We start from the raw sequence: 25,744 nt of genomic DNA on the forward strand, positions 1-25,744 counted from the left end.
AAGGAGATCCGATGTCCCCTATCCTGTTTAACATTGTGGTGGATATGTTAGCAATTTTGATAGGAAGGGCTAAGGACAATGGTCAAGTGGGTGGGTTGGTACCTCATCTTGTTGAGGGAGGTGTTTCCATCCTTCAGTACGCCGATGATACAATCATCTTTATGGAGCATGATTTGGCCAAGGCGAGAAATATGAAGCTAGTGTTATGCCTATTTGAACAATTGACCGGGTTAAAGATTAACTTTCATAAGAGCGAGTTGTTCTGCTTTGGTAGAGCCAAAGACGACCAGGAGTCTTACAGGCAATTGTTTGGGTGCGAGTTGGGGAGTTTACCCTTCTCTTACCTTGGTATTCCGATTCACCATCGTAGGCTTACAAACAGAGAATGGAAGTGCATCGAGGATCGATTTGAGAAAAAACTGAGCTGTTGGAAGGGTAAGCTCATGTCATACGGAGGCCGCTTGATATTGATTAATTCGGTGCTCATGAGTATGCCTATGTTTCTCTTATCTTTCTTTGAGGTCCCAGTTGGTGTTAGGAAACGACTGGACTTCTATCGGTCGCGTTTCTTTTGGCAGGGTGATGAACTTAAAATAAAATACCGGCTTGCTAAATGGGACATCATCTGTAGACCGAAAGACCAAGGGGGTCTTGGTATTGAAAATCTTGAAGTTAAGAACAGATGCCTTCTTAGTAAGTGGTTGTGGAAGCTGTCTTCCGGGACTGAGGCCATGTGGGCGCAGATCCTCCGCAACAAGTACCTCCAGACTAAAACATTGTCCCAGGTCGCAGTCAGGCCGACTGATTCGCCTTTCTGGAAAGGACTAATGAAAGTCAAACAATCTATGTTCAATAGGACGAGATTTGTTATTGGAAACGGTACAAGTACACGTTTCTGGGAGGATACTTGGCTTGGTGAATCACCTTTAGCCATTCAATATCCGTCTTTATATCGGATTGCTCAACGACATGAGGTGTTCGTGGCAACGGTATTCCAATCTGTCCCCCTTAATATTCAGTTTCGACGGTCGCTAGCGGGCAATCGTTGGGAAGAATGGCTCCATCTAGTTAGGAGACTGATGGTGGTTCAACTTTCTCACCAACCCGATATATTGCGCTGGAAGTTGACTAGCTCTGGAGTATTTACAGTTAAATCAATGTATATTGATGTTATTAATTCGAATGCTATTCCAACTTCCAAGTATGTTTGGGCTGTCAAAGTTCCTTTAAAAATTAAAGTGTTTATGTGGTTTGTCCATAAACAAGTTATTTTAACAAAGGACAACTTGATTAAACGCAATTGGACAGGACCTACTAGGTGTAGTTTCTGTGATCGGGATGAGACGATTAAGCATTTATTCTTTGATTGCCCGTTGGCCAAAGTTCTTTGGCGGACGGTCCATATTGCTTTTAATATTACTCCACCGACTTCGGTCAATGCTTTATTTGGGACATGGCTTAATGGGGTTGAGCCTGCATTAGCAAGACATATTCGGGTTGGAGTTTGCGCTTTGTTATGGACTATCTGGAATTGCAGAAATGATTTGGTTTTTAACAGAACATCACGGATTCATTTTTTGCAGGTTATTTTCCGAGCTACGGCACTGATCCGTTCGTGGTCGCTACTCACTCTGATGGAGGCCAGGGAGCATTTGGTTACTGGATCTATCCGTTGGGAGATGGTAGCTCGGGATATCTTCAACCGGTTTGGATGGCGGTCATGTAATAGGATAGGCAATTAGTTTCCCTATCTATTTTTAGCCAGCCTTTGTGTGAGCTGCATTTATCCTTTGCTTTTGTCTGGCTGGAGACTGTGGAACCTTGTTGGCACTTTTTGTTATTTGGTTAATAAGATGTCCGTATGCATCGTTCTGATGCAGAGGCCGGGGAGATCCCCTTTTCGAAAAGAAAAAAAATGGGCCCCGCATCGACGTTATTGTTGGCTTTCGGCTCCTCGGCATTCTCAGTGTCGCTCCTTGTCTCGGTGGATGACATTATGCCCTAGAACTCCTTGCTCATGAGCAGCGTGACCAGGAGGTCCATTAAGGTCTCCATCTCATTCTCGTTGAACTCATCCCGCCTGGCACCATGGTGGGGGCTGGATCCAGATGGGATCTGCCACCCATAGCCATTTGTCCTTTGCGCGTGAGTTGGCATATGGATTGACCGGCCTAACCATTGTGGTGCTACGGTACAACGGTTCTTCCCTCGCGGTGTATGGTTGAAGGCTTGAAGGTGCCCGCTTTCCGGCGGCATGGTGTCCCGAAAGCGGCGGTTTCTCTTTGCTATAAACCGAGGCAGCGGCTGTGGATGACGAGGCTGCACGGTTGGCTCGACGGCAAGCAGCATTGCAGTGTCGGTGGTGGCTCCTCTTTGCTATGCGGGTAGCAGGGGGAGGGGGAGCGGGTGATCTTGGTGTCATCATGGCTTCGCCTATGGCGGCTCCATGATCTGGATTTGGACGTCTTGTGCTGACGGCGTCCCTTCCCTCACGGTTTGGGTCAACAACCTTGGTTTCACGGGTGGCACTTGTAAGAGGGTCTAAGCAAAAGATCCAACCTTCGGTGCCAGCGCCGGCGACGACGAGACATGTGGGTGTCGCTTCCCACTTAAGGCGTTGTTGTGGGTCCCCTCATGGTCTTGGGCTCTGGGGTGAAAAACTTAGTCAACCCTCAACGGTAGCGTTTGGCGTCATCATCCCTCCTGAGGACGTCGTCGTACAGCCTCGGATCCTTTTGGTTGCAGTTGTCCAGCGGCTTTAGGTTTGCCTTATCCCTGGCATATGTAGCTTCCTTGACTCTGGCATATGGGGTGTCCCGATGATCTCCTATATTATAAACGGTCATTGCTATCTCATGGCAGGAGCGGTGCTCCACGTCTTGGAGCTAGGGGCAGTCTCAACGGCGAGTTGACCCCCTCCGGAGATGGCTCTGTGTGTTTAGCACTACGGTGTCCAGTGATTTCTCAAGGCGGCGCGGTTCTGGTCTTGTTCAGTAGTCTCGAGTGGCTCTTGTTAGTTGTGGTGTCTCATGTTTTCATGCCGCATTTGTGCCACTCACTTGGATGCCATTCTATTTTCTTTCGACCTACTTGTATGAGGATTTTCTCGCCACTTTGCACCGCCTCGAGCTCGTGCTTTAGATATATAATTCTAGACGAAAGCTTGTTTCAAAGAGTGAAGCTTGTCTCGCCGGGTAAGAGGGTGTTACAGCCACTGCCCATGGTCCTCTTGGCTAGTAAGATGGACCACGGGAGAATTGGCAATTCAGCCTGAAGGATTGACCCTCAGGACACCGGTGTGACTTAGTTTAATCTGAATTGAATCCAATGGCGGGCAAGGGAGGTACGTAGTGGCAACTGACCAGGACTTCCATTTAAGAGTGTATATATTGGAAAAAAAGAGTAATATTGATGTCGCAATTTTTTGGTAGGGACGGATTCAAAAACATTTTTGACGGATCAGTAGAACTGCATATGCGTTCTGAAATTTCTAGATATTAAATAGGTGCATGGCCCCGACATGGGTCCGCGCCTGGTATTCTTGCATTTTTTGCACAGGCATTCTTTATTTTCTTGCATAAGTTATTTTTCTTATGCATTTTAAACCGAAAACATTTTTACATAGGGCTTGTTGCGATCATCTTTCATAGTCTCATATGCATTTACATTGTGTTTTTGTATATCTGTATTATTGGTTGTTGCGGGGTTCTTTTTTTGAGAAACCTTTTTTAGGGGTTTTTGAGAAACTTGTAGACGTCAACCAATGTTGTGGTGAGCAACCTAAAAATAAACAAATCAAATTCCACCTTAGGTCGAATTACACTTTATTTTCGAAAGTGGACCAGCCTCCACCTTCAGCCCAGGTAAAGAAGGCAATTTTGTGGTAGGGACGGATTCAAAAACATTTTTGACGGATCAGTAGAACTGCATATGCGTTCTGAAATTTCTAGATATTAAATAGGTGCATGGCCCCGACATGGGTCCGCGCCTGGTATTCTTGCATTTTTTGCACAGGCATTCTTTATTTTCTTGCATAAGTTATTTTTCTTATGCATTTTAAACCGAAAACATTTTTACATAGGACTTGTTGCGATCATCTTTCATAGTCTCATATGCATTTACATTGTGTTTTTGTATATCTGTATTATTGGTTGTTGCGGGGTTCTTTTTTTGAGAAACCTTTTTTAGGGGTTTTTGAGAAACTTGTAGACGTCAACCAATGTTGTGGTGAGCAACCTAAAAATAAACAAATCAAATTCCACCTTAGGTCGAATTACACTTTATTTTCGAAAGTGGACCAGCCTCCACCTTCAGCCCAGGTAAAGAAGGCAATTTTTTGGTAGGGACGGATTCAAAAACATTTTTGACGGATCAGTAGAACTGCATATGCGTTCTGAAATTTCTAGATATTAAATAGGTGCATGGCCCCGACATGGGTCCGCGCCTGGTATTCTTGCATTTTTTGCACAGGCATTCTTTATTTTCTTGCATAAGTTATTTTTCTTATGCATTTTAAACCGAAAACATTTTTACATAGGACTTGTTGCGATCATCTTTCATAGTCTCATATGCATTTACATTGTGTTTTTGTATATCTGTATTATTGGTTGTTGCGGGGTTCTTTTTTTGAGAAACCTTTTTTAGGGGTTTTTGAGAAACTTGTAGACGTCAACCAATGTTGTGGTGAGCAACCTAAAAATAAACAAATCAAATTCCACCTTAGGTCGAATTACACTTTATTTTCGAAAGTGGACCAGCCTCCACCTTCAGCCCAGGTAAAGAAGGCAATTTTTTGGTAGGGACGGATTCAAAAACATTTTTGACGGATCAGTAGAACTGCATATGCGTTCTGAAATTTCTAGATATTAAATAGGTGCATGGCCCCGACATGGGTCCGCGCCTGGTATTTTTGCATTTTTTGCACAGGCATTCTTTATTTTCTTGCATAAGTTGTTTTTCTTATGCATTTTAAGCCGAAAACATTTTTACATAGGACTTGTTGCGATCATCTTTCATAGTCTCATATGCATTTACATTGTGTTTTTGTATATCTGTATTATTGGTTGTTGCGGGGTTCTTTTTTTGAGAAACCTTTTTTAGGGGTTTTTGAGAAACTTGTAGATGTCAACCAATGTTGTGGTGAGCAACCTAAAAATAAACAAATCAAATTCCACCTTAGGTCGAATTACACTTTATTTTCGGAAGTGGACCAGCCTCCACCTTCAGCCCAGGTAAAGAAGGCAATTTTTTGGTAGGGACGGATTCAAAAACATTTTTGACGGATCAGTAGAACTGCATATGCGTTCTGAAATTTCTAGATATTAAATAGGTGCATGGCCCCGACATGGGTCCGCGCCTGGTATTCCTGCATTTTTTGCACAGGCATTCTTTATTTTCTTGCATAAGTTATTTTTCTTATGCATTTTAAACTGAAAACATTTTTACATAGGACTTGTTGCGATCATCTTTCATAGTCTCATATGCATTTACATTGTGTTTTTGTATATCTGTATTATTGGTTGTTGCGGGGTTCTTTTTTTGAGAAACCTTTTTTAGGGGTTTTTGAGAAACTTGTAGACGTCAACCAATGTTGTGGTGAGCAACCTAAAAATAAACAAATCAAATTCCACCTTAGGTCGAATTACACTTTATTTTCGAAAGTGGACCAGCCTCCACCTTCAGCCCAGGTAAAGAAGGCAATTTTGTGGTAGGGACGGATTCAAAAACATTTTTGACGGATCAGTAGAACTGCATATGCGTTCTGAAATTTCTAGATATTAAATAGGTGCATGGCCCCGACATGGGTCCGCGCCTGGTATTCCTGCATTTTTTGCACAGGCATTCTTTATTTTCTTGCATAAGTTATTTTTCTTATGCATTGTAAACCGAAAACATTTTTACATAGGACTTGTTGCGATCATCTTTCATAGTCTCATATGCATTTACATTGTGTTTTTGTATATCTGTATTATTGGTTGGTGCGGGGTTCTTTTTTTGAGAAACCTTTTTTAGGGGTTTTTGAGAAACTTGTAGACGTCAACCAATGTTGTGGTGAGCAACCTAAAAATAAACAAATCAAATTCCACCTTAGGTCGAATTACACTTTATTTTCGAAAGTGGACCAGCCTCCACCTTCAGCCCAGGTAAAGAAGGCAATTTTTTGGTATTGACGGATTCAAAAACATTTTTGACGGATCAGTAGAACTGCATATGCGTTCTGAAATTTCTAGATATTAAATAGGTGCATGGCCCCGACATGGGTCCGCGCCTGGTATTCTTGCATTTTTTGCACAGGCATTCTTTATTTTCTTGCATAAGTTATTTTTCTTATGCATTTTAAACCGAAAACATTTTTACATAGGACTTGTTGCGATCATCTTTCATAGTCTCATATGCATTTACATTGTGTTTTTGTATATCTGTATTATTGGTTGTTGCGGTGTTCTTTTTTTGAGAAACCTTTTTTAGGGGTTTTTGAGAAACTTGTAGACGTCAACCAATGTTGTGGTGAGCAACCTAAAAATAAACAAATCAAATTCCACCTTAGGTCGAATTACACTTTATTTTCGAAAGTGGACCAGCCTCCACCTTCAGCCCAGGTAAAGAAGGCAATTTTTTGGTAGGGACGGATTCAAAAACATTTTTGACGGATCAGTAGAACTGCATATGCGTTCTGAAATTTCTAGATATTAAATAGGTGCATGGCCCCGACATGGGTCCGCGCCTGGTATTTTAGCATTTTTTGCACAGGCATTCTTTATTTTCTTGCATAAATTGTTTTTCTTATGCATTTTAAACCGAAAACATTTTTACATAGGACTTGTTGCGATCATCTTTCATAGTCTCATATGCATTTACATTGTGTTTTTGTATATCTATATTATTGGTTGTTGCGGGGTTCTTTTTTTGAGAAACCTTTTTTAGGGGTTTTTGAGAAACTTGTAGATGTCAACCAATGTTGTGGTGAGCAACCTAAAAATAAACAAATCAAATTCCACCTTAGGTCGAATTACACTTTATTTTCGAAAGTGGACCAGCCTCCACCTTCAGCCCAGGTAAAGAAGGCAATTTTTTGGTAGGGACGGATTCAAAAACATTTTTGAAGGATCAGTAGAACTGCATATGCGTTCTGAAATTTCTAGATATTAAATAGGTGCATGGCCCCGACATGGGTCCGCGCCTGGTATTCTTGCATTTTTTGCACAGGCATTCTTTATTTTCTTGCATAAGTTATTTTTCTTATGCATTTTAAACCGAAAACATTTTTACATAGGACTTGTTGCGATCATCTTTCATAGTCTCATATGCATTTACATTGTGTTTTTGTATATCTGTATTATTGGTTGTTGCGGGGTTCTTTTTTTGAGAAACCTTTTTTAGGGGTTTTTGAGAAACTTGTAGACGTCAACCAATGTTGTGGTGAGCAACCTAAAAATAAACAAATCAAATTCCACCTTAGGTCGAATTACACTTTATTTTTGAAAGTGGACCAGCCTCCACCTTCAGCCCAGGTAAAGAAGGCAATTTTTTGGTAGGGACGGATTCAAAAACATTTTTGACGGATCAGTAGAACTGCATATGCGTTCTGAAATTTCTAGATATTAAATAGGTGCATGGCCCCGACATGGGTCCGCGCCTGGTATTTTTGCATTTTTTGCACAGGCATTCTTTATTTTCTTGCATAAGTTGTTTTTCTTATGCATTTTAAGCCGAAAACATTTTTACATAGGACTTGTTGCGATCATCTTTCATAGTCTCATATGCATTTACATTGTGTTTTTGTATATCTGTATTATTGGTTGTTGCAGGGTTCTTTTTTTGAGAAACCTTTTTTAGGGGTTTTTGAGAAACTTGTAGACGTCAACCAATGTTGTGGTGAGCAACCTAAAAATAAACAAATCAAATTCCACCTTAGGTCGAATTACACTTTATTTTCGGAAGTGGACCAGCCTCCACCTTCAGCCCAGGTAAAGAAGGCAGAAGCCCAAGCTGCGTCTCAATACGTACTGTTTTTACTCTTTTTTTTAAGGTATAAAAATAATATCCTTAATAAAAGCAAGATGTAAAAAGTATATATTATTGGAGATGGGAGGTATCGACCCCCCTGCCTATTAAGATGCAACATAAGTGCTCTACCATTTGAGCTACATCCCCATTGACATCTGTTACATTAATCCAACGAATTAACAACTAATTAATTCTATTTAACAAATAATAACCAAGCATGCCCCAGTTACCAATCACGAATTACAGATGGTCTCTTTCTTCCATACAAAAAAAAAAGATATACATAAACAAAAAACCAAAAAACAGTAAGCTCCAAAATGTTCATGCCATTTTCTGATTACTCTACTATAACAAGGAATATACAATTGTCAAAGCGATGCAAAAATTTCTCCTCCGTCGAACGAGTGCGAAAATCGCAAAAGGGTAGGCGCATCTTCGGTGGATCAAGTGTGATCAGAAGATAACCATTCTATGGGTTAAAGTAACCGGAGCCACCAATGTTGGAGGAGACGAGCAACATCACGCTGGTTATGGCAGCAAGCCATACCAGGGCCCTATCTGAGACACCAAAGGCAGACAAGAAAATCCTTCCAAATCAGCTCATGACACAGTAAATAACAAAGCCTCATGGGTCCGAAAAACATTAAAAAAAATTGTTTACCTTCAGGGTTACTAGACACTGGGCCCGTGGCTACGGCGATACCGGCGGGCACGGCGACATCACTGGCTTGCGATACCTCAGCCTTCTCGGCGCCTCTCGAGCTCTTGGTCTCAGCTGACGACACGATGCCCTGGAACTCCTCGCTCACGAGCAGCGCGGCCAGCAGGTCCATGAAGGTCTCCCTCTCGTTGCCGTTGAAATCGCCCCGCCTGGTGCCGTCGAGCTGGACAAAGTCTAGCGTGTCCTCGTCTGAGATGTAGCCCGTGGCGTACTCGGTTTTGACCGTCTCGTCTTCTTCGTCCTCGACGTAGGCTTTGTATGTGAGGCGGAGGAGGACCTCGCCGGATGACCGCTTTCCGAAGAAGCCCCACCCTCCGTATAACGTGACAATCTTGTCGGTGGGTACTGTGTCTTTGAGTGAGCTTAGATCAACCTGAAAAGAATATTTTTGAACAGTGAAATTCATCTCACTTTCAGTTATAAAACCATCTAGCTGAAATCATCCCAATCTCTGTGTGTCGAACCAGAAAGCAAATAAACAGACAGAGTGTGCAACAAAATAGTGAGAGTGGAGAAACAAAACTGTAGATGGTCAAATCATACCTCTCCAGTGCCAATAGTGATGTCGGTGAAACCAACCGTGTCCTTCACTTGAATACACAACTTTTGTTTGCGAGGGTTTACGACCAGCATATGAAAATCCTGTTTCATGTGGAGTGTTTATAAGCATGGCAATAGATATGGAAAATATTTCAGTTAGAGCAAGAGAGTGTGAAACAGAAGTTCGTCAGAGCTTTACTTGATTCCAGATTGGTTCTTCTGGCAGGCCAGTCACAGTTGTTTGGCTGTTCTTCTTGCTCTTTATGACTTGATCACCAAGAATCATGGCAACATATGGATCTGTCTTCCCTGCAAGTGAAATGAAGTGTCTCAAAGCTTTGTCAACACGAAACAGAGTCTTGTGACAAAAATGAACTGTTTTTAATGCCTCTTTTAGCCTATGTGTGATTGAATCAATGCATTTAATTTAATTAATTTAATTTAATTGATGCCGGCTTTTGAAAACAGATAGACTCAATAGAAATACAAACTCGACTGTGAAGAACCTTTCATCGGTATACCACTGCTTTAATATGGACCAGAGCACAAAATCCAAACCAGAAAAACCTAGGAGCACTATAAACTGGGCCAGAGCTAACTGTTTCAGCCTTTGAGGGGGTGGGAGGTGGGGAGTCTTTTTCAAACCCGGCTCAAGTGTTTGCCAAGGCCTATCATACTCTAAATGCGGAAATTTGTTAGAGCACTTTCTTGCCTGACACAACAAGGTACACCATTGGGTATACAGAAATGAATTGGACGTCAGCTCTAACCTAATAAAAAAAATGCTAAATCAGACACAAGTGGAAGCAGAGAGTCCTTACCGAACAAGACAAAGCTAAGCTTCCTAGCATCAACTAGTGTCACTGATAGCTCTCCGACAAAGTCCTTATTTCCATCTTGAACATCTTGAACTAAGTCACTTGCAACCCCTTGCATTATACCGCTTGCAACATTTTGAATTATGTCGCTTGCAACATCTCCTGCAACAGGTCCCATAGCTCTCCCCTTCTCAAAATCAAGGACAATCTTTTTTGGCCGGACAAAGAGACGTGGCAGGTCTTCCGTTAGAAGTTTCGTGAGAAATCTAGTAGCAGAAGTCATGGTGTAAGACCTTTGTATCAAACAGTACAACAAAAATGATATCTGAGCCTGAAAGCGTTAAATCTGGCATAACTGCAGAACTGTCCAGAAACATGATCAGGCAATGTAATGCTACTTCAATCAAGTATATTCACCACTGAATTCGAACACCATCTATCTTCTGGAAATTTGAACACCGACTGATAACAGATTCACAAATCTGTTATCCAATATTCATAAAGACAATAAATCATAGTAACTAGCTAAGTGCAAGCTTGGATAAAAAGTAACATTGATAGCTCAAACCAATTTACATTAAGTGTTTTATATGCTCTAATAAGTGCACAAGGATGGGTATTTAACCTCCTAGAACTAGACTAACAAGGAAGCAGCAGAGGGGAGGGGTGAGGGGGTCAGAGTGAATATGTAGTTGGGGACCTGAGTGCTGCACCAGTATACCATTTTCTAACAAAAAAGAATCGACACTATGTAATCATGATTCTGAAGAGACATTTTGGATGATAGGTCTTACATTGACAGAACAGGAATTGCTGGAGGAGGCGAGCACCATGTACATGCAAAGATTTTTTAGCACATTGTTAGATAAAAATCAAATCTATAGCTGGTCATTTCATCAAAGGGATACAGAAAAGGGTATGGGCTAGCAATCACCCAACAGAGTACAAGTAAGAGCTTATGAATAGCAAATATCTCTCCGTCCACTATTATAGACGCATTTTAGTGTGTCTGTTCATTCATTTCAGTCTTTATGTAGTCTATCCAAAGTGTGTCTGTTCATTCATTTCAGTCTTTATGTAGTCTATCCAAAGTGTGTCTGTTCATTCATTTCAGTCTTTATGTAGTCTATCCAAAACATCTTATACTCCCCCCGTCCCAAAATAAGTGTCTCAACCTTAGTACTTTAGTACAAAGTTGAGACACTTATTTTGGGACCGAGGGGGCATTTGTGAACAGAGTAAAACACAATATAACTGTCTCTGGCAGTAGAAAGTGTAACATATTGTCATTGTTTTGGATGCAGAAACTCACAAAATTAAGACCTAGAAAATCTACAGTATCCTCTCATTTTCTTTCAACCATCTCAATGCCAGCGGGAATACATATGCCTAGAAGAGAGGCGGTAATAGAGCTTCCATTAAAAAAAAACAGAGAAGAGAGGTATGTGTAGGAAGTATCTTCAGTTCACTTGGTCTAACATGTACATGTCCCGCACCCCAATCTTAAGAAGTAACTGAATAATCCAAAATTGTCGAATTCTAATACCTACTGCCTATGTTGCATTCAATAAGTCAAATTTGTTAAGAGGTAGCACGAAATTAGGTATAAGTTGCAAATGGGAACAATAAGTTTGAATAAGCATTTGCATACCCATAAGATTGAAGAGACGGAACAGTGACAGCTCAAACTTTATCTTCGGAAGCGACACAAATGCCCAAGACACAGCTCCCACCCATGGTTCTGTCGGAATAAGCCTCAACTTAACCCACAACTCCCCATCGATATCAAAATCTCGAACCCAGACCGGCACGACGATTGGCACGGCACTGAACTTCAAGGAGAGGGCCAATGCCATGCGTGCATCACCAGCATAACGGATGCCGATTTGGTACCTGAAATACACAATGAGGTTAACTAATTCTAACTTATTTTCTCTACCAAAGGGTAACACTAAGACAAACACAATTCTCGCAGCAATGACTAACAGAAAGACCCACATCATAGTAATATGAATCAAGTACATGAGGCAGTCTGCTTCCACATCTGTAAAGCTATCACACAGTTGCTTATTGATCTTAACTGATATATTGCACATAGACTAATTATTATATCAGACTAATATACACCCTGTTTCCCTAAATAAAAAACTAAAACTATGATCATTATCATAAATCAACAGATTTCCCTATTCTGCTCCAATTGGTGCTGTCAATTACACTGAAAGTCTGAAACTGAATGGATAGTTTCTAACACCAATGTCTGCATGAACCTACCTACCATTGCTCTAGTGACAGTAAATTTTCCATCCAAATCAAGTACTACAGATTGAATTATGCTTAAGCACTCTCGGAGACACTAGCAAGAGGATACTCACTGCAGGTCGTTGGCCCGGCGTGAGGTCCGGCGCTCGACGTTCCTGACGGAGAGCGGCTCCTCGCCGAGGTGGAACTGCCGGATCTCAACGCGGTTGACATAATCCGGCTTCTGGAGGTTGTCGATGACGGGCTGGAGCAGGCCGACGATCCAGCCCTCGATGCCGGGGCGGTAGACCTTCCAGAGCTTGCCCAGCACCATGTTGACCCACTCCACGGACTCCTTGCGCTGCAGGTCCTTCTCCTCCAGGAAGAGCGAGAAGCCGGAGGTGGGCACCTGCGGCCAGGACCCGTTCACCCGGACCTCCCGCTCGGCGCGGCGGCGCCGGCGGAGGGTGAGCAGCTTGTCGAAGGCCGCGCCCACGAAGAAGAAGAGCGCGAAGAGGCCCAGCACGGACCGCGGGAGGGAGGGGAGCGGCGGCGGGGCCGGCAGCGGGTGGATGACGCCCAGCTGGGTCCGCAGCTTGGACACCAGCGGGTCCTCGCCTCCGGCGCGGTAGCCCCCCGCCGCGAAGGCCGGGGAGGGGCGCGCGAGGGAGGCGGGGGTTGGGGTGGAGGTGGGTGGTGGGGTCTGCTCGGGGGCGGGGAGGTTGTTGGCGGAGAGCGGTGCTGCCGCGCGCCGGGGCGGAAAGGCGGCGGCTTTGGGGACGGGGAGACATCGTCGGCGACGGCGGTGGCGGTGGGTGGGGAGAAAGGAGGAGGTGGGGGTTGGCGCGGGGCTAGAGAGGGAGAAGGGAGGAGGAGGCGGCGGGGTGCCGGCGGAGGGGGTCAGCATCGGGGTCCACCGACATCCGGCGAGCGAGGCGTGGGGCTCGCCGGAGAAGATATGGGAGGGGACGGAGAGGTTCAGAGCTAGTGGTGGATGCTGCTGCGGAGAGAAGCGGTCAGGCTTGCGCTTCCCCACTCCCTCTGCCTGTCCGCTATGCTGACCACTGAAGCAGCAAAACTTTCCTTTTTTTACTGGTAAAATAAAATTATTACTATCATCGTCTCTTCTTGGAACAAGATTGCAAGTTCTTTGGTAGATGCAAAATTTGCATTTCTGACACTACCTACTGCATTTGAGCAAAATGTTAAGGAGAATTTTCGTTTCCTAAAAGAATTTTCATCGTATCACACACAACTATAAACAGATAACATGGCAGATAAAAAGAATCTGCGAAAGTAGAGGGATTTACTGGGACAACAGATTAGGCTAGTTAGGATTGAGATGCAGAACTCATCGAAATACAAGGCCTATGAATTTGTTTGAAAATTTGGAGTATTTCGGGAAAATCAATAGGAGAACCTATTCTTTTAAGGATAAAACTACAACTTCTTGTAAAGACATAATGTACTTTGATGCATATTGATGTTTCATAAAAAGAGATGTATGTATGCATATAAAAAGAGATGGTTTGTTAAAAGTTGGTATCTACTACTGGGTAAGCAGGAGCTGAGCTGCTTAGCAACTCTAAGGTCATTGGCTTGTTTCGCCATCATAATTCATTTTTCATGGCCCTCGTACTGATTAACAATGTTTACAGGCATACAAAAACCATCCGGAGGTCGAATGAGCCATACATGACGTCCACTAGAAGAGAAACTAAAAGGCAAGATAGACTATAAGCTTCCGAATTTGATGTTCTTCGTTTATAATGGAACACCAATCCATTATTGTGTACTTTAGCTTGAATATCAAAGCTGATATGACTATGCAAGCTCTTGCACGGCCCCTGCATGCTTTGAACGACCTTAAGACAATCTGAACCTATCATTTTGTTCCACAGGGAAAGATCGGGTGCTAGAGGGCTTCTCTGTGTGCCAATGCTTCAAGGGTTCTCGGGTGGGCGATGGTGTTGTAGACCATTGCTGATGCACCTTGGTACACGCCATCTTCTCCTCGTGATGCAACTGCATGTGTGTGTGCAGGCGATGTCGGGCATGCCGCCAATCTTAGATTGTTGGACAGGCCACCTGGAGAAGCCTAATAGTTGGCCCCACACAAGGGTTGTGCCCCTCTTCCAGCCTTCTGGCCTTCTGTTTGATGGGTTTCTCCCAGGGAGCGCGGCTATATGTCACTTATAACGATCCGGAAGGAGGTCTCACCTGAAGCAATTTTTGGCCTTCCCGTCACTATGGGCTGGTCTAGGTCAGTTTGTTATCTTCTCTGTTTTTTTTATTTGTTCATTTTTTTTGTGCATATTGTTGAAAATATTCCACAATGCATATATTCCAAGAAAATAAAAAACTTTAAAAATTTCAAAATCAGTGAGTTTTAAAAATGTTAATGCAGTGTAAAAAAATATTATTAAAACATGCTAAATATGTATAAAAAAATTCCCAGATTGTATGGAAAAAAAGTAGACATCAATACATATAATATAAAAATTGTTAGTCATCTATTTAAAAATGTTAAAAGTGTATAAAAATGTTCCTATTGTATACAAAAAATGCACGGTGTATCTGTAAAAATTAGAATTGTAATGAAACAACACAAAAGGAAAAAAAATCGATAAAGAAAATGGTAGAGAAAACGTGAATGAAACAAAGAAAAACGAGAAAAATAAAAAATGTATACCGAAAAAACGAAGGAAAAAAGGAAAGATGAAAAATGAAGAAAACACGAAGCAAACCATGAAATAGGTGGGAGCAGAAAAACGGTGTTACAGAAATCGGTCGGCCTAGTAGAGTGCTCGCCAGAGGACGCAACTTTTACTTGAGCTATATGTCGCTTAATGCGACATGGAAGAAGGGCTCGCCTCTAGCCTCTACACGTATGGTCCGGCTCAATTAGCGTGTTTTTCTCTCGGTCGCCGTGTCCGGTCTATGTGGTTTCGCCGGGTCTATTGTTTTCCTCGGTTTCCTTCTTTTCATTTTCCAGTTTTTTTTACTGTCATTGTTTTTTCGGATTTATTTGGATCTTTTTCTTTGTTTGTTTCTTTTTTCTTATTTATTATTTCCTGAAATGTCTATATTTTCATAAGTGCATTTTGGTCGTACTCATTTAATCTTATCAAAAACATGATTTTTTTGTAAAAAAAACTTCCAATCTATTCATTTTCAATCATGATAGTATAACGAAGAATAGAAATAATAAAAATTACATCTAGATCTGTAGTCCACCTAGGTACAACTACTAGGACTGAAGCGAGTCGAAGGCGCGCCGCCATCATCGCCTAATGTTCTTGAAAAATATATGTTTTCATGTCTACTTTTTTCATACACATTGAATTCGTATACATCTAAACATTTTTTTATATATGTTTCACATTTTTAAATACATGATTTCACAATCTCTTAAATGCTTGTCTGGAACATTTTTTCGAATAGGAGTTAAACATATTTTCAAATACATGTTGACACTTTCTTCTGTATGATACGAAACATTTTTATGAACTATGCGAATATTACACCTGAACTTTTTTTCCTAAATATACCATACTTTGTTTGAATGGTACGAAACAATATTTTGAATTACAATTTTTTTGTTTCATTGTATAACATTTAATTTAATTGTCATGTACATATCTGAACTTTTTTTAAATGTTTGTACATTTGTTATTTGGAGAAACATTTTCTAAAAATGGGATGAACATTTTACACTGCATTTACTATTTTTTTTCATAATATATGTATCTTCTTAAAAATATATAAACAAAAGACAAAAATATGTGTGACGTTAGCGTAACGAGACCATGTTGTAATTGAAGAGGCTTACTACCAGCTAGCTGCAGGCGACTAGGGCTTCTGCCTTTCGTCAGCGACACCACCGACTACCTCGTCTTGTGTGGCCATGGGGCATGGTGGATCTCGGCCCTTACCAACGAGAGGGCTCAATTGTTATATGTTTCTTTGAGTTTTGCTAGCGTTTGTGTCCTTCTCAGAAATACGATTCGACGGCGGCTCCCTGAAGATGGAATAAGGTTCTCTCCCGCCTAGGCCCATTCTGGTGATGTGTCTTGCATTTGTTGGACGGCGGGTGGAGGTGTGTCTCCGACCGACCCCACATGATTCGGTTGGTGGTTGTCTTTGGTGGATCTCGAATCAAATCTTCGTTCATCTACGTCAGAGTGTCTTCAGGTTGGATCCTTCCGATCTACACTTCTCTTCATCGGCGATGGTTGTCGTTCTAGTGTGTTAGTCCTATGGAGCCTTAGAATGACTACTTCCCGACTGTTTACGGCAGCCCTTTATCACATCGCCCTTTATAAAACCCAAGCCTCCACCGTGTATATAAGAGGAGGCTAATTAATGGGGGCTCTCAATCCCATCTACTCTCCCGTAGAACTACTCCTGGTAGCCATCTCATCCATATCATTGTAACCCCTAGCATGCGCCCCACCATGAATAACAACAGGAAGTAGCTAGGATGCAGGGTATTACTTTTTGTAGGCCTGAATCGGACTAACTTGTGCGTGCAGGCTCTGTCCTGGTACTTCCGGCCATGCAAGGCACCCTACTGAGGAATCTGACGTTTTTTGCTTTGTTAATAAGCATCATGCAGCACTTGAGCTAGTTCTAGAGACAAGACCAGGAATCAATTTTTACAGTTTATAACTCTACATGTGCATATGAGTTTTCCTCTGAATCACATATTCAAGAACCATGTCAGTTATAGCATAGAGTATAAACATTTAATTATAAACATGAAAATAAATAATATACTAATTATTGCCTCTAGGGCATTTTCCAACGCATAGGTGGTGGGGTTGTAGTGGTCTAGTGGAAGAATGACCGCGTCGTCACAAGAGCAGGAGCATGCGGAGGCGGGGCATGGCTGTGGAGAAGGAGCCGACCTCGAGCACTCACGACCAGCTCCAAGCCCTTCGTCGCTAGCTTGGTGTTGGATCTGAGAGAGCTGCTACGGCGGTGGTCCGACAGGGAGGAACACGAGGCGGCAGCCAGAAGAGCAGGGGCGCTAGCGGCGTGGGAGAACTGACGCGGCAGGGAGGACGTTCGTGAGATTGTCCGTGAGAGGTGTGCATGTGAGGGGAGGTATAGCAGTTTCCATTTTTGCGGGATTACATGGTTGCCGAATGAACCTTTTAGTCCGCTCACTGATGGCAGAGTTTTTGTCCGCCCCTCAAATTGGTAAACGTACTTTTGGTAATGGTTAGTCGTTATCTTGATGGTTAGATCCAAATAAGTGAGTCTGATCGTGAGGCTCTAATTGCTTCGGTTTATTATGTATACTTTGATGAAATGCGGTTAGAGAAGATAATGTTTAGTCTAATACAGTAGCAGAGATCGATACAACGTGCGTGTCTCTCGATGGATGGAGATGTACGTTTTTCCACACACACACACACACAAAAAACCGTTCGTGCAATCGTTCAGCGCCTAGGCTAGCGAGTACAGTAGTATACGGTCGGTAAAAAAAAGGAAAGACAATGCCTTCGATCGATCGCTCGTGCCTGCTTTTATTAGGAAGGCAAATACCGAATACGTTTCATAGTATCAGGGTAGTTTTCTTTTCCTATACTAATATAAATAGCTATGTACCCCGTGGAAACTCCAGATCCATCAAACCCTAATACCCCTGGCGGCGACTAGGGTTTGGGTGGATCTTCGACGGCGGCCGCTGAATCCATCGGCGGCCGCAACGAAAAGCTTGTGGACGATGGCGACATCAACCACCGGCAAAGGATGGAAACGGAGCGGTGCCCTTTCCCCTCGTTCCGCGCGGACGCAGATGGAAGAGGCACTCGGGAAGCTGGACATCACCGAGGAGGAGGCGACACCTCTGGTGATCGACGACGCCAACGATGATGCTCCGGCAAAGTGGCTACTTGCAGGGAAGGTGTTGCATCGTAATCTCCTCCATATCCAAACGATCTGCAACGCTCTCCGCCCTGCATGGGGAAACCCTAGGGGGCTAGAATTCCGGCCCCTAGGAGAGAACATGTTCGCTGCTGAGTTCGACTCCAAACGAGATCGGGACCGCGTCTGGGAAGGCGCACCTTAGCATATCAGAAAAACGCGGTGATCCTGGAGTACTTTGAAGAGCACATGCAGCCGTCCGAGCTCAAGTTCGATCGGTTGCAGTCTGGGTGAGGGTAGTTAATCTACCTTACAACCTGAGGAATAACACAAGGGGCTTGGCGATAGCGCGCCAGATCGACAAACACGCCACCATCGCCCAGATTGATCCAGTGGGGGGTTTCCTAAGAGCAAGAGTCACCATTGATGTGCTTAAACCCCTCCGCAGATGGATTGTCATTGAATCTACCAAGAGAGATCAAGTGGACTGCTATGATATCGAGTATGAACAGATACCCCACTTCTGTTTCTCTTGTGGACGACTAGGCCATGCCGATCTCTTCTGTCCCACCCCAGGGACAAGGGATGCGAATGGCGATCTCCCTTTCAAGGCAAGCCTTAGGGCGCCTGAGGACCGGAAGAAAGGTTTTTCTGGTGAGAACTCGACGAAGGAGAAACCAGAGACGCAACGCAGCACGCGAGAGTCACGCTCGTCAAGTTCCAAGCAGAAAGAGGGGGTTGAGGTTACCTCTCCTGTCAAAAATCCTACTATGAACAAAAGGAAAGGAGTGCCGCAGAACCAAGTCTATCGGAAGGTGGTGACAGCTCCCCTGGCTATCAAGGAGAAAGGGGAAGGGCTTGAAAATGAGGATGGTCTTCGGGGAGTGGCTCCAGAGGGAGAGACGGAGGATTTGGGAACTGTTTTTGTAGAGAGAGAATCAAAAAAGAAGAAACCGACACCACCGTCGTCGGAAACATCGGCAACGACTGCTAGTCAGCGCTGCCCGTCGCAATGAGCACTATCAGTTGGAACTGTCGAGGGCTTGGGAACCCTCAGACAGTTCGAGAGCTTCGCAAGATTGTGAAGCAAGAAGGACCCGCCCTTCTGTTCGTAATGGAAACAAAGATTAAGGGCAAAAGAGTGGAAGACCTGAAATTCACTTTAGGCTTCTCTGGTTGTTTCGCCGTCGATAGCGACGGGCTTAGTGGAGGCATCGGACTGTTTTGGTCTAGAGATGTTGATGTTACTATGAAGAATTTCAGTCCATCACATATTGATGTATCTGTCAAACAGGATAATAAAACTTGGCGTTTCACCGGTTTCTATGGAGCGCCACGAGTGGAGAATTGGCATCAGAGTTGGCGTTTTCTTCGCACGCTTTTTGCTGTCCCGCATGATGCATGGATCTGCATGGGAGATTTTAATGAAACAATGCAAGGGGACGAGCACTTCAGTGTTAATGCGCGGCCGGAATACCAGATGAGGGCGTTTCGGGACGCGGTTGACGACTGTTCCTTCCAAGATTTGGGATGGAGAGGTATACCCTATACATGGGATAACAGACAGCCGGGGCTCGCGAATGTGAAAGCCCGGTTGGATCGTGCGCTTGCCAATGCGGGGTTTCTGAATTTATTTCAGTCCACCTCCGTCAAGCATGTGAGCAGTGTGGAGTCTGACCATTGTTTTATAGTAGCCGAGCTCAGAACAAGTTTGACCAATAGTTGGCCTCGAGCAAAACATAGCTTCAGATATGAAGACGTGTGGCAATCTCACAGCCAGTACGATCAGCTCGTACGCAATTTGTGGCAAGTTGGTGCTGGTCAGAGAGGGTTACAAGGTGTTGTTGAAGCACTGGGGACAGTGCAAAAAGATCTGGGAGCCTGGGGTGAGCGAGAATTTGGAAATCTCCAAAAGAAAGTCCGCAGCCTTCAAAAATGCCTAGACCGTTTAAGGAGCGTCTCGATGGACCGAGGGCCTACAGAGGAGGAGCTCGTTGTAGCATCGCCACTGCGAGAAGCCATGCGACAAGAGGAGATCTGGTTTAAGCAAAGGTCGCGAGTGCTTTGGTTACGGGTGGGAGACCGCAATACCGGCTATTTCCAAGCTCAAGCCGCCCACCGTAAGAGGATTAATCGTATCACTTCTTTGGAAAACTCACAAGGCCAAATTTTGCAAGATCCGGAGGAGGTGAAGGAGGAAATCAGCAACTTTTATCACGCCTTGTATCAGACTCAAGGCTTCCACCCCATGGATGAGTTATTGAATTGTGTGCAACCCAGCGTTACCATGCAAATGAACGATCATATCAACAAACCTTATGTGGCGGCTGAAGTAAAAAAGGCTCTGTTTGACATGGCGCCATCTAAGGCCCCGGGGGTTGATGGGTTCACAGCGGGGTTTTACCAACGGCATTGGGAGGTCCTAGGTGAGGACATCACAGTGGCCGTGCTGCAGTTCCTGAACGGATGAGAGCTACCTTTGGGACTGAACGACACTTCCATTACATTGATCCCCAAGGTACGACATCCGCAAAAAATTTGTCAGTTCAGGCCGATTGCTCTTTGCCCTGTTCTCTATAAGATTGCAGTCAAAGCTATTGCAAATAAAGTTCGAGGGATATTGGACGAGGTGATTGGAGAGGAACAAAGCGCCTTTGTCCCGGGTCGGTTGATCACAGATAACATACTGGTGGCGTACGAAAGTATTCATGCTATCAAGAGGCGAAAGAAGGGCAAAAACGCATGTTGCGCGGCGAAGCTCGACATGCTCAAAGCATACGATAGAGTGGAATGGCATTATCTCGAGGCAATGCTCCTCAGGCTGGGCTTCGGTGATAACTTTGTTCGTTTGATCATGAAGTGTGTGACTTCGGTCCGGTTCACGATCAAGGTAAATGGAGATCTTCTCCCTTATTTTACTCCTTCGAGGGGGCTTCGTCAAGGATGCCCCATGTCACCATATCTGTTCTTAATATGTGCTCAAGGCCTTACCTCCCTCCTGAATAATTTTGGCGGTGCGTACGTGGACAGAGGCATTAGGGTGAGTATCCATGCTCCTTGGGTTAATCATCTATTATTTGCTGACGACAGCTTGATCTTCCTCAGTGCAAAATCTCAAAGCACAGAGAGGCTCAATGAGATTCTCCGGATTTACGCTGAATGTTCTAAACAGGCAGTGAACCGGGAGAAAAGTTCGATCTACTTCAGTGCCAATACGGGACAACCCCTACGACAGAGTCTGGAACAATCTCTTGTGGAAGCTTTCTCTGAACGTTACTTGGGCCTCCCGACAGCGATTGGAAAAATCACCAGTGGGACTTTCGAACACATGGTGGATAGATGCCGCGATAAAATGTGGGGCTGGTCAGAGCAAAACATGGCCTGTGCGGCTAGGGAGGTTCTTCTCAAGACGGTGGTCCAGTCGATCCCCACCTTCAGCATGAGCTGTTTCCTCTTGACGAAGAAAGTTTGCAAATTGATCACTTCCTGCATGGCAAAGTACTGGTGGGGCAGTTCGATCGACAAGCGCTCGTTACACTGGCTATCTTGGGACAAACTCGAGGTGCCTAAAGTTAAGGGTGGCATGGGTTTCTGCAACATGCAGTTCTTCAACCTCGCAATCCTTGGGAAACACGGCTGGCGTCTTCTTACTAGACCGGATTCTCTGTGTGCTAGGGTTCTGAAAGGAAAATATTACCCTCACACTGATTTCCTCAATGCAACAGTTCCGGCCAGAGCTTCGGCAACCTGGAAGGCAATTGTGGCAGGACGAGATGCACTACAGGTTGGTCTCATTCGCCGAGTTGGCGATGGCTCAACTATCTCAACATGGACAGACAGTTGGATTCCGAATACAACCACGCTGAAACCTACGGGGCGCATTGGCACTGCGCCGCTTACTAGAGTCTCAGATCTCATTGATGAATACACAGGTAACTGGAATGAACAAATTGTTCGTCAAAATTTCTTGCACCCGGATACGGTAGCCATCCTAAACATACCACTTAATCCGGCGGGTGGCGATGATACTTTGGCCTGGGCTTTGGAGAAGACGGGCATCTACACTGTAAAATCGGCGTATCGTTCTCTTATGACTCGCAACGAGCGTGGCTCTCTAGAGGAAGGGGCGATTACAGAAACTTCATCTGCTAACAAACAGTTGTGGATTGCCCTTTGGCGACTACGAGTCGTTCCCAAAGTCCGAGTATTCTGGTGGAGAGTTCTTCGAGGGATATTACCTGACTCAACTACCTTACGCTATCGCCATATCAAGCAGTTGGGTCTGTGTGATGTTTGCAAAGCTCAGGATGAAGACATGTTGCATGCACTAATCCATTGCAACCATGCAAAGGCTTTCTGGGTGGCTGCGAGGGACAGATTTCAGCTCTCTCTCCCACGATTGCACCACGACACGTGGGCACGGGATATTCTGCTTGATCCTATGTTCATTGATGAAGACAGATGCAAGATAATTACTATCATGCATAGCATATGGACGTCACGGAACAACTGGACTCATGATCGCGATGGTTACACCCCTGTACAAGCGTTGAAGTGGGTTCATGAGACTTTGGCGATCCTGGAACTTCCTCCGTTGGGAAGGAAAACGAGGGCGGGTCAGTGCTGGAGGCCACCTGAGGCGGGTTGGGTCACTATAAACACCAACGGCGCACTTAATGTTGAGGAAATGAGGGGGGGGGGGGGGAGGGGGGGAGCGGGAGGTGTGGCGAGATCACACATCGCGTTCCTTGTGCCTGGTGCAAGCCTTTGTTTGGCATAACAGACCCCTTCATAGCGGAGTTGCTTGCTCTTCGAGACGGGATGATCTTTGCGCAACTTCGTGGCTTCTCACATGTGATCATGGAGATTGACTGCTTGGAGCTAGTTGATCTATAGAAATCACGCGGCAACACCAGATCAGTTGCAGCGTCTATCTTGAGTGAATTGGAGGAAATTGGTGCTTCCTTTGCTTCTTTATATGTTACGCATGTCAGTAGGGAGGCTAATGTGCCAGCTCATCAGTGTGCTCGCCTAGCCAGCACACTGGATGGCACGGAGAGTTGGCTTGATGCAAGCCCTGATTTTTTGGTTTCCTGCATGCGGGCGGATTGTAACACTATGATCTTAAGCTAATAAAGTTTCTGAATTTGACCAAAAAAAAACTCCAGATCCATCAAATCGCCGTACGTACGTGGCCAGCTTCATGTGTAGTACATAGCTCTTTAATCGATCTCGAGAAAAAACGCGCATCCTATACCTCGTCGGAAATTAAGCGACGAGTCGGGAAGCTTCGCCAACGGTTTCCATGGCGGCGCAGGAGATTGCCCAATTTTCCAGCCGCCATGGAAGCCAAGATCAGCTTGTTGTCGCCTCTGATGCCACCGTTCCGGTAACTTACGACACCTCCGTAAATTTTGTCCTTCAGTTTTGGTACTAATCCAGCTACAAAAGTCTCAGCCATCATCGCCCATAATTTAATTCATTCATTAGATTCAAATTTGAATTTGCTTGGTTAATCTGCAGCCGCTGCCCCACAAACCGGATCTTCAGATCTACGTCGGCACCGCTTTTGCAGTAATGGTATCTTATGTACTGTTGCTTATGATCAGTATAAATTACATCCAAATAGCTGCGATCCCGGCTACTAGTCTCAGCCATCGCCCATAATTTAACTAGGCCATACTAGTTGGATCTAGCACCAGTCATGCATGCATGCTATTGAAACATGCAGTATCTTGCACGAGAACCAGGAAAATCCTAATGTTAGTGTTTGGCACATGTGTTATTTGGCCAAGCAATTCCACAGTTAATAAAGTACTCCCTCTGTCCCAAAATATAAGAACGTTTTTAACACTATACTAGTGTCAAAAACGTTCTTATATTATGGGACGGAGGGAGTACCAATCCAGCTAGAAGCCCCAGTAGTATTGCCATCGCCCATAATCTCATACCTCTAAATTTGTTTGGTTTACAGCTGCTGCACCTGCACCCTGTCGGCACTAGTTTTGCAGTACTGGCAGCTTATGCGCTGTTGCTTATGATCAGTACATACTACATCCAAATAGCTGCGATCTCGGCTATCATACTCGTTTTCGGTGTTTTGTGGGGCAATTTCTGGGTCAAGGGAAGACTTCAGCATAGAAACAACAACAATATTAATGGAACTGCTAATAACGAGGGGAGTGGCAGCGGATGCTGCTACCCACGGTACTACTGTCGTATTGTTTGCAGCTAATCCAGCTCGCCTGTGCACAAGCGACCAGCGGACAACAAAGTGACAATTTCCTTTTCTCTCACTTCCTCCTCTTCCTGAGCTCCGCGCTTGGTGCGCTGGCCGTGATGATCGCTGCGCTGCCCATCAGAGCCAATCAATGTGTGGCGCAGGGGCAGCAGCTGATTCACAGGATCTTCATTGTGGTTTTTATGATAGCAGTGCGCATGATGGCTACAGAATGGATGATGGTGGAGGTCATGCCACTGGTTTGCATGCCGGAGTTTATTGCATCACTTGTGTGGCTCACTGGTGATTTTGATCACGCCAGATGTATGGTGCTCATCGACAAGGTAACATCACGCAGATCAACAGTCACCTTTCTCACTGCAGCAGTGGCTCTGTTAGCGTTCATGTTTGCATTTGAGAACGAGATGGTACTTGCTAGTTACTGGTGCAGAAGAATCCTGTACTCCTGTACCTTGTCAGGGCTTCTATCCTGCTTGTGCGTGTGGATGATCCTGCAGTGGCGGCCGGATATCTCTGCTGATGTGTCCCTTGACTGGCCGAGCGTTAGTGCGATCATTTCCATAAGGATCCTTGAGTTCTCGGCAGTCATTTGCTTTGCTATGTCAGCTGTGCTTCTCTTCATTGGGTTCCTCTTGAATTACTCAATTCTGTAGATCTAAGTTTGCTATGTAAGCATGCATGGCTACCTTGTATGGTGGCCTCGGGACAAAGATCGACCATAAGGGCATCTCCAGCCGCGTCCCCAGGAAGGCCTCCTCAGACCTTTTTTTCGCGCCGGCGTCGAAAAAACGGCCCGGTCGCGCCCCCAGGAGCCCGATTTTCGCCGGCTTGGGCCGAAAACAGCGCCGGCGGACCCAGGCCGAACCCGGCACGCTGGGGGGCGCCCGGGGGCGCCGGGGCGAACTGTTTTGGCACGAAACAGCCGCGGGCCCGCCGCGTCAGCGACTCTACCCTCTTCTCGCCCCTTCGTCGTCCTCATCGCCTCGTTTCCCGCAGCGAATCAATGCCAAAGCAGCCGCGCTGCCGCGCCGGTCAGCCTACGCCATTGGTGCTCACGGGCGACGCAGTGAAGGCCGGATGACGCGCGTCCCTCACCCTCCCTCGCCCGCCACGCGTGCTCACGGCGGCTCGCACACGGGGCGGCGCCTCGGGCTATATAAGACGCGCCACAGCGCACTCGGCGACTCGTGCTCTCTCGCCGTCGTCGTTCCTCCCTCTCCTCTCTCGCCGTCGTCGTTCCTCCCTCTCCTCTCTCTCGCCGTCTCCAGAACCCATGGCCGAGCGCTTCCCAGGCGACGGCGC

The 25,744-nt window shown here is 45.0% G+C and overlaps 2 protein-coding genes across 2 annotated transcripts; one reads left to right on the plus strand and one right to left on the minus strand.

Annotated features, from left to right (window-relative positions):
- Window positions 1-8,183: 8,183 nt before the first annotated feature.
- LOC125515621 (C2 domain-containing protein At1g53590) lies at window positions 8,184-13,378 on the minus strand. Its single transcript, XM_048681132.2, has 8 exons — window positions 12,462-13,378; window positions 11,738-11,979; window positions 10,881-10,899; window positions 10,090-10,352; window positions 9,468-9,577; window positions 9,272-9,370; window positions 8,669-9,101; window positions 8,184-8,565 (listed from the first exon to the last, which is right to left on the minus strand). The coding sequence occupies exons 1-8, from the start codon at window positions 13,232-13,234 to the stop codon at window positions 8,477-8,479; spliced, it is 2,028 nt and encodes a 675-aa protein (XP_048537089.2). The 5' UTR covers window positions 13,235-13,378; the 3' UTR covers window positions 8,184-8,476.
- Window positions 13,379-24,393: 11,015 nt separating this feature from the next.
- On the plus strand, window positions 24,394-25,095 carry LOC147967137 (uncharacterized). Its single transcript, XM_087528185.1, has one exon. It carries the CDS (start codon window positions 24,394-24,396, stop codon window positions 25,093-25,095), a length of 702 nt encoding a protein of 233 aa, XP_087384311.1.
- Window positions 25,096-25,744: the final 649 nt, after the last annotated feature.

Source organism: Triticum urartu, chromosome 6A (genome assembly GCF_056163025.1).
Source record: "Triticum urartu cultivar PI428250 chromosome 6A, HENAU_Tu73, whole genome shotgun sequence".
Classification (NCBI taxonomy): Eukaryota; Viridiplantae; Streptophyta; class Magnoliopsida; order Poales; family Poaceae; genus Triticum; species Triticum urartu.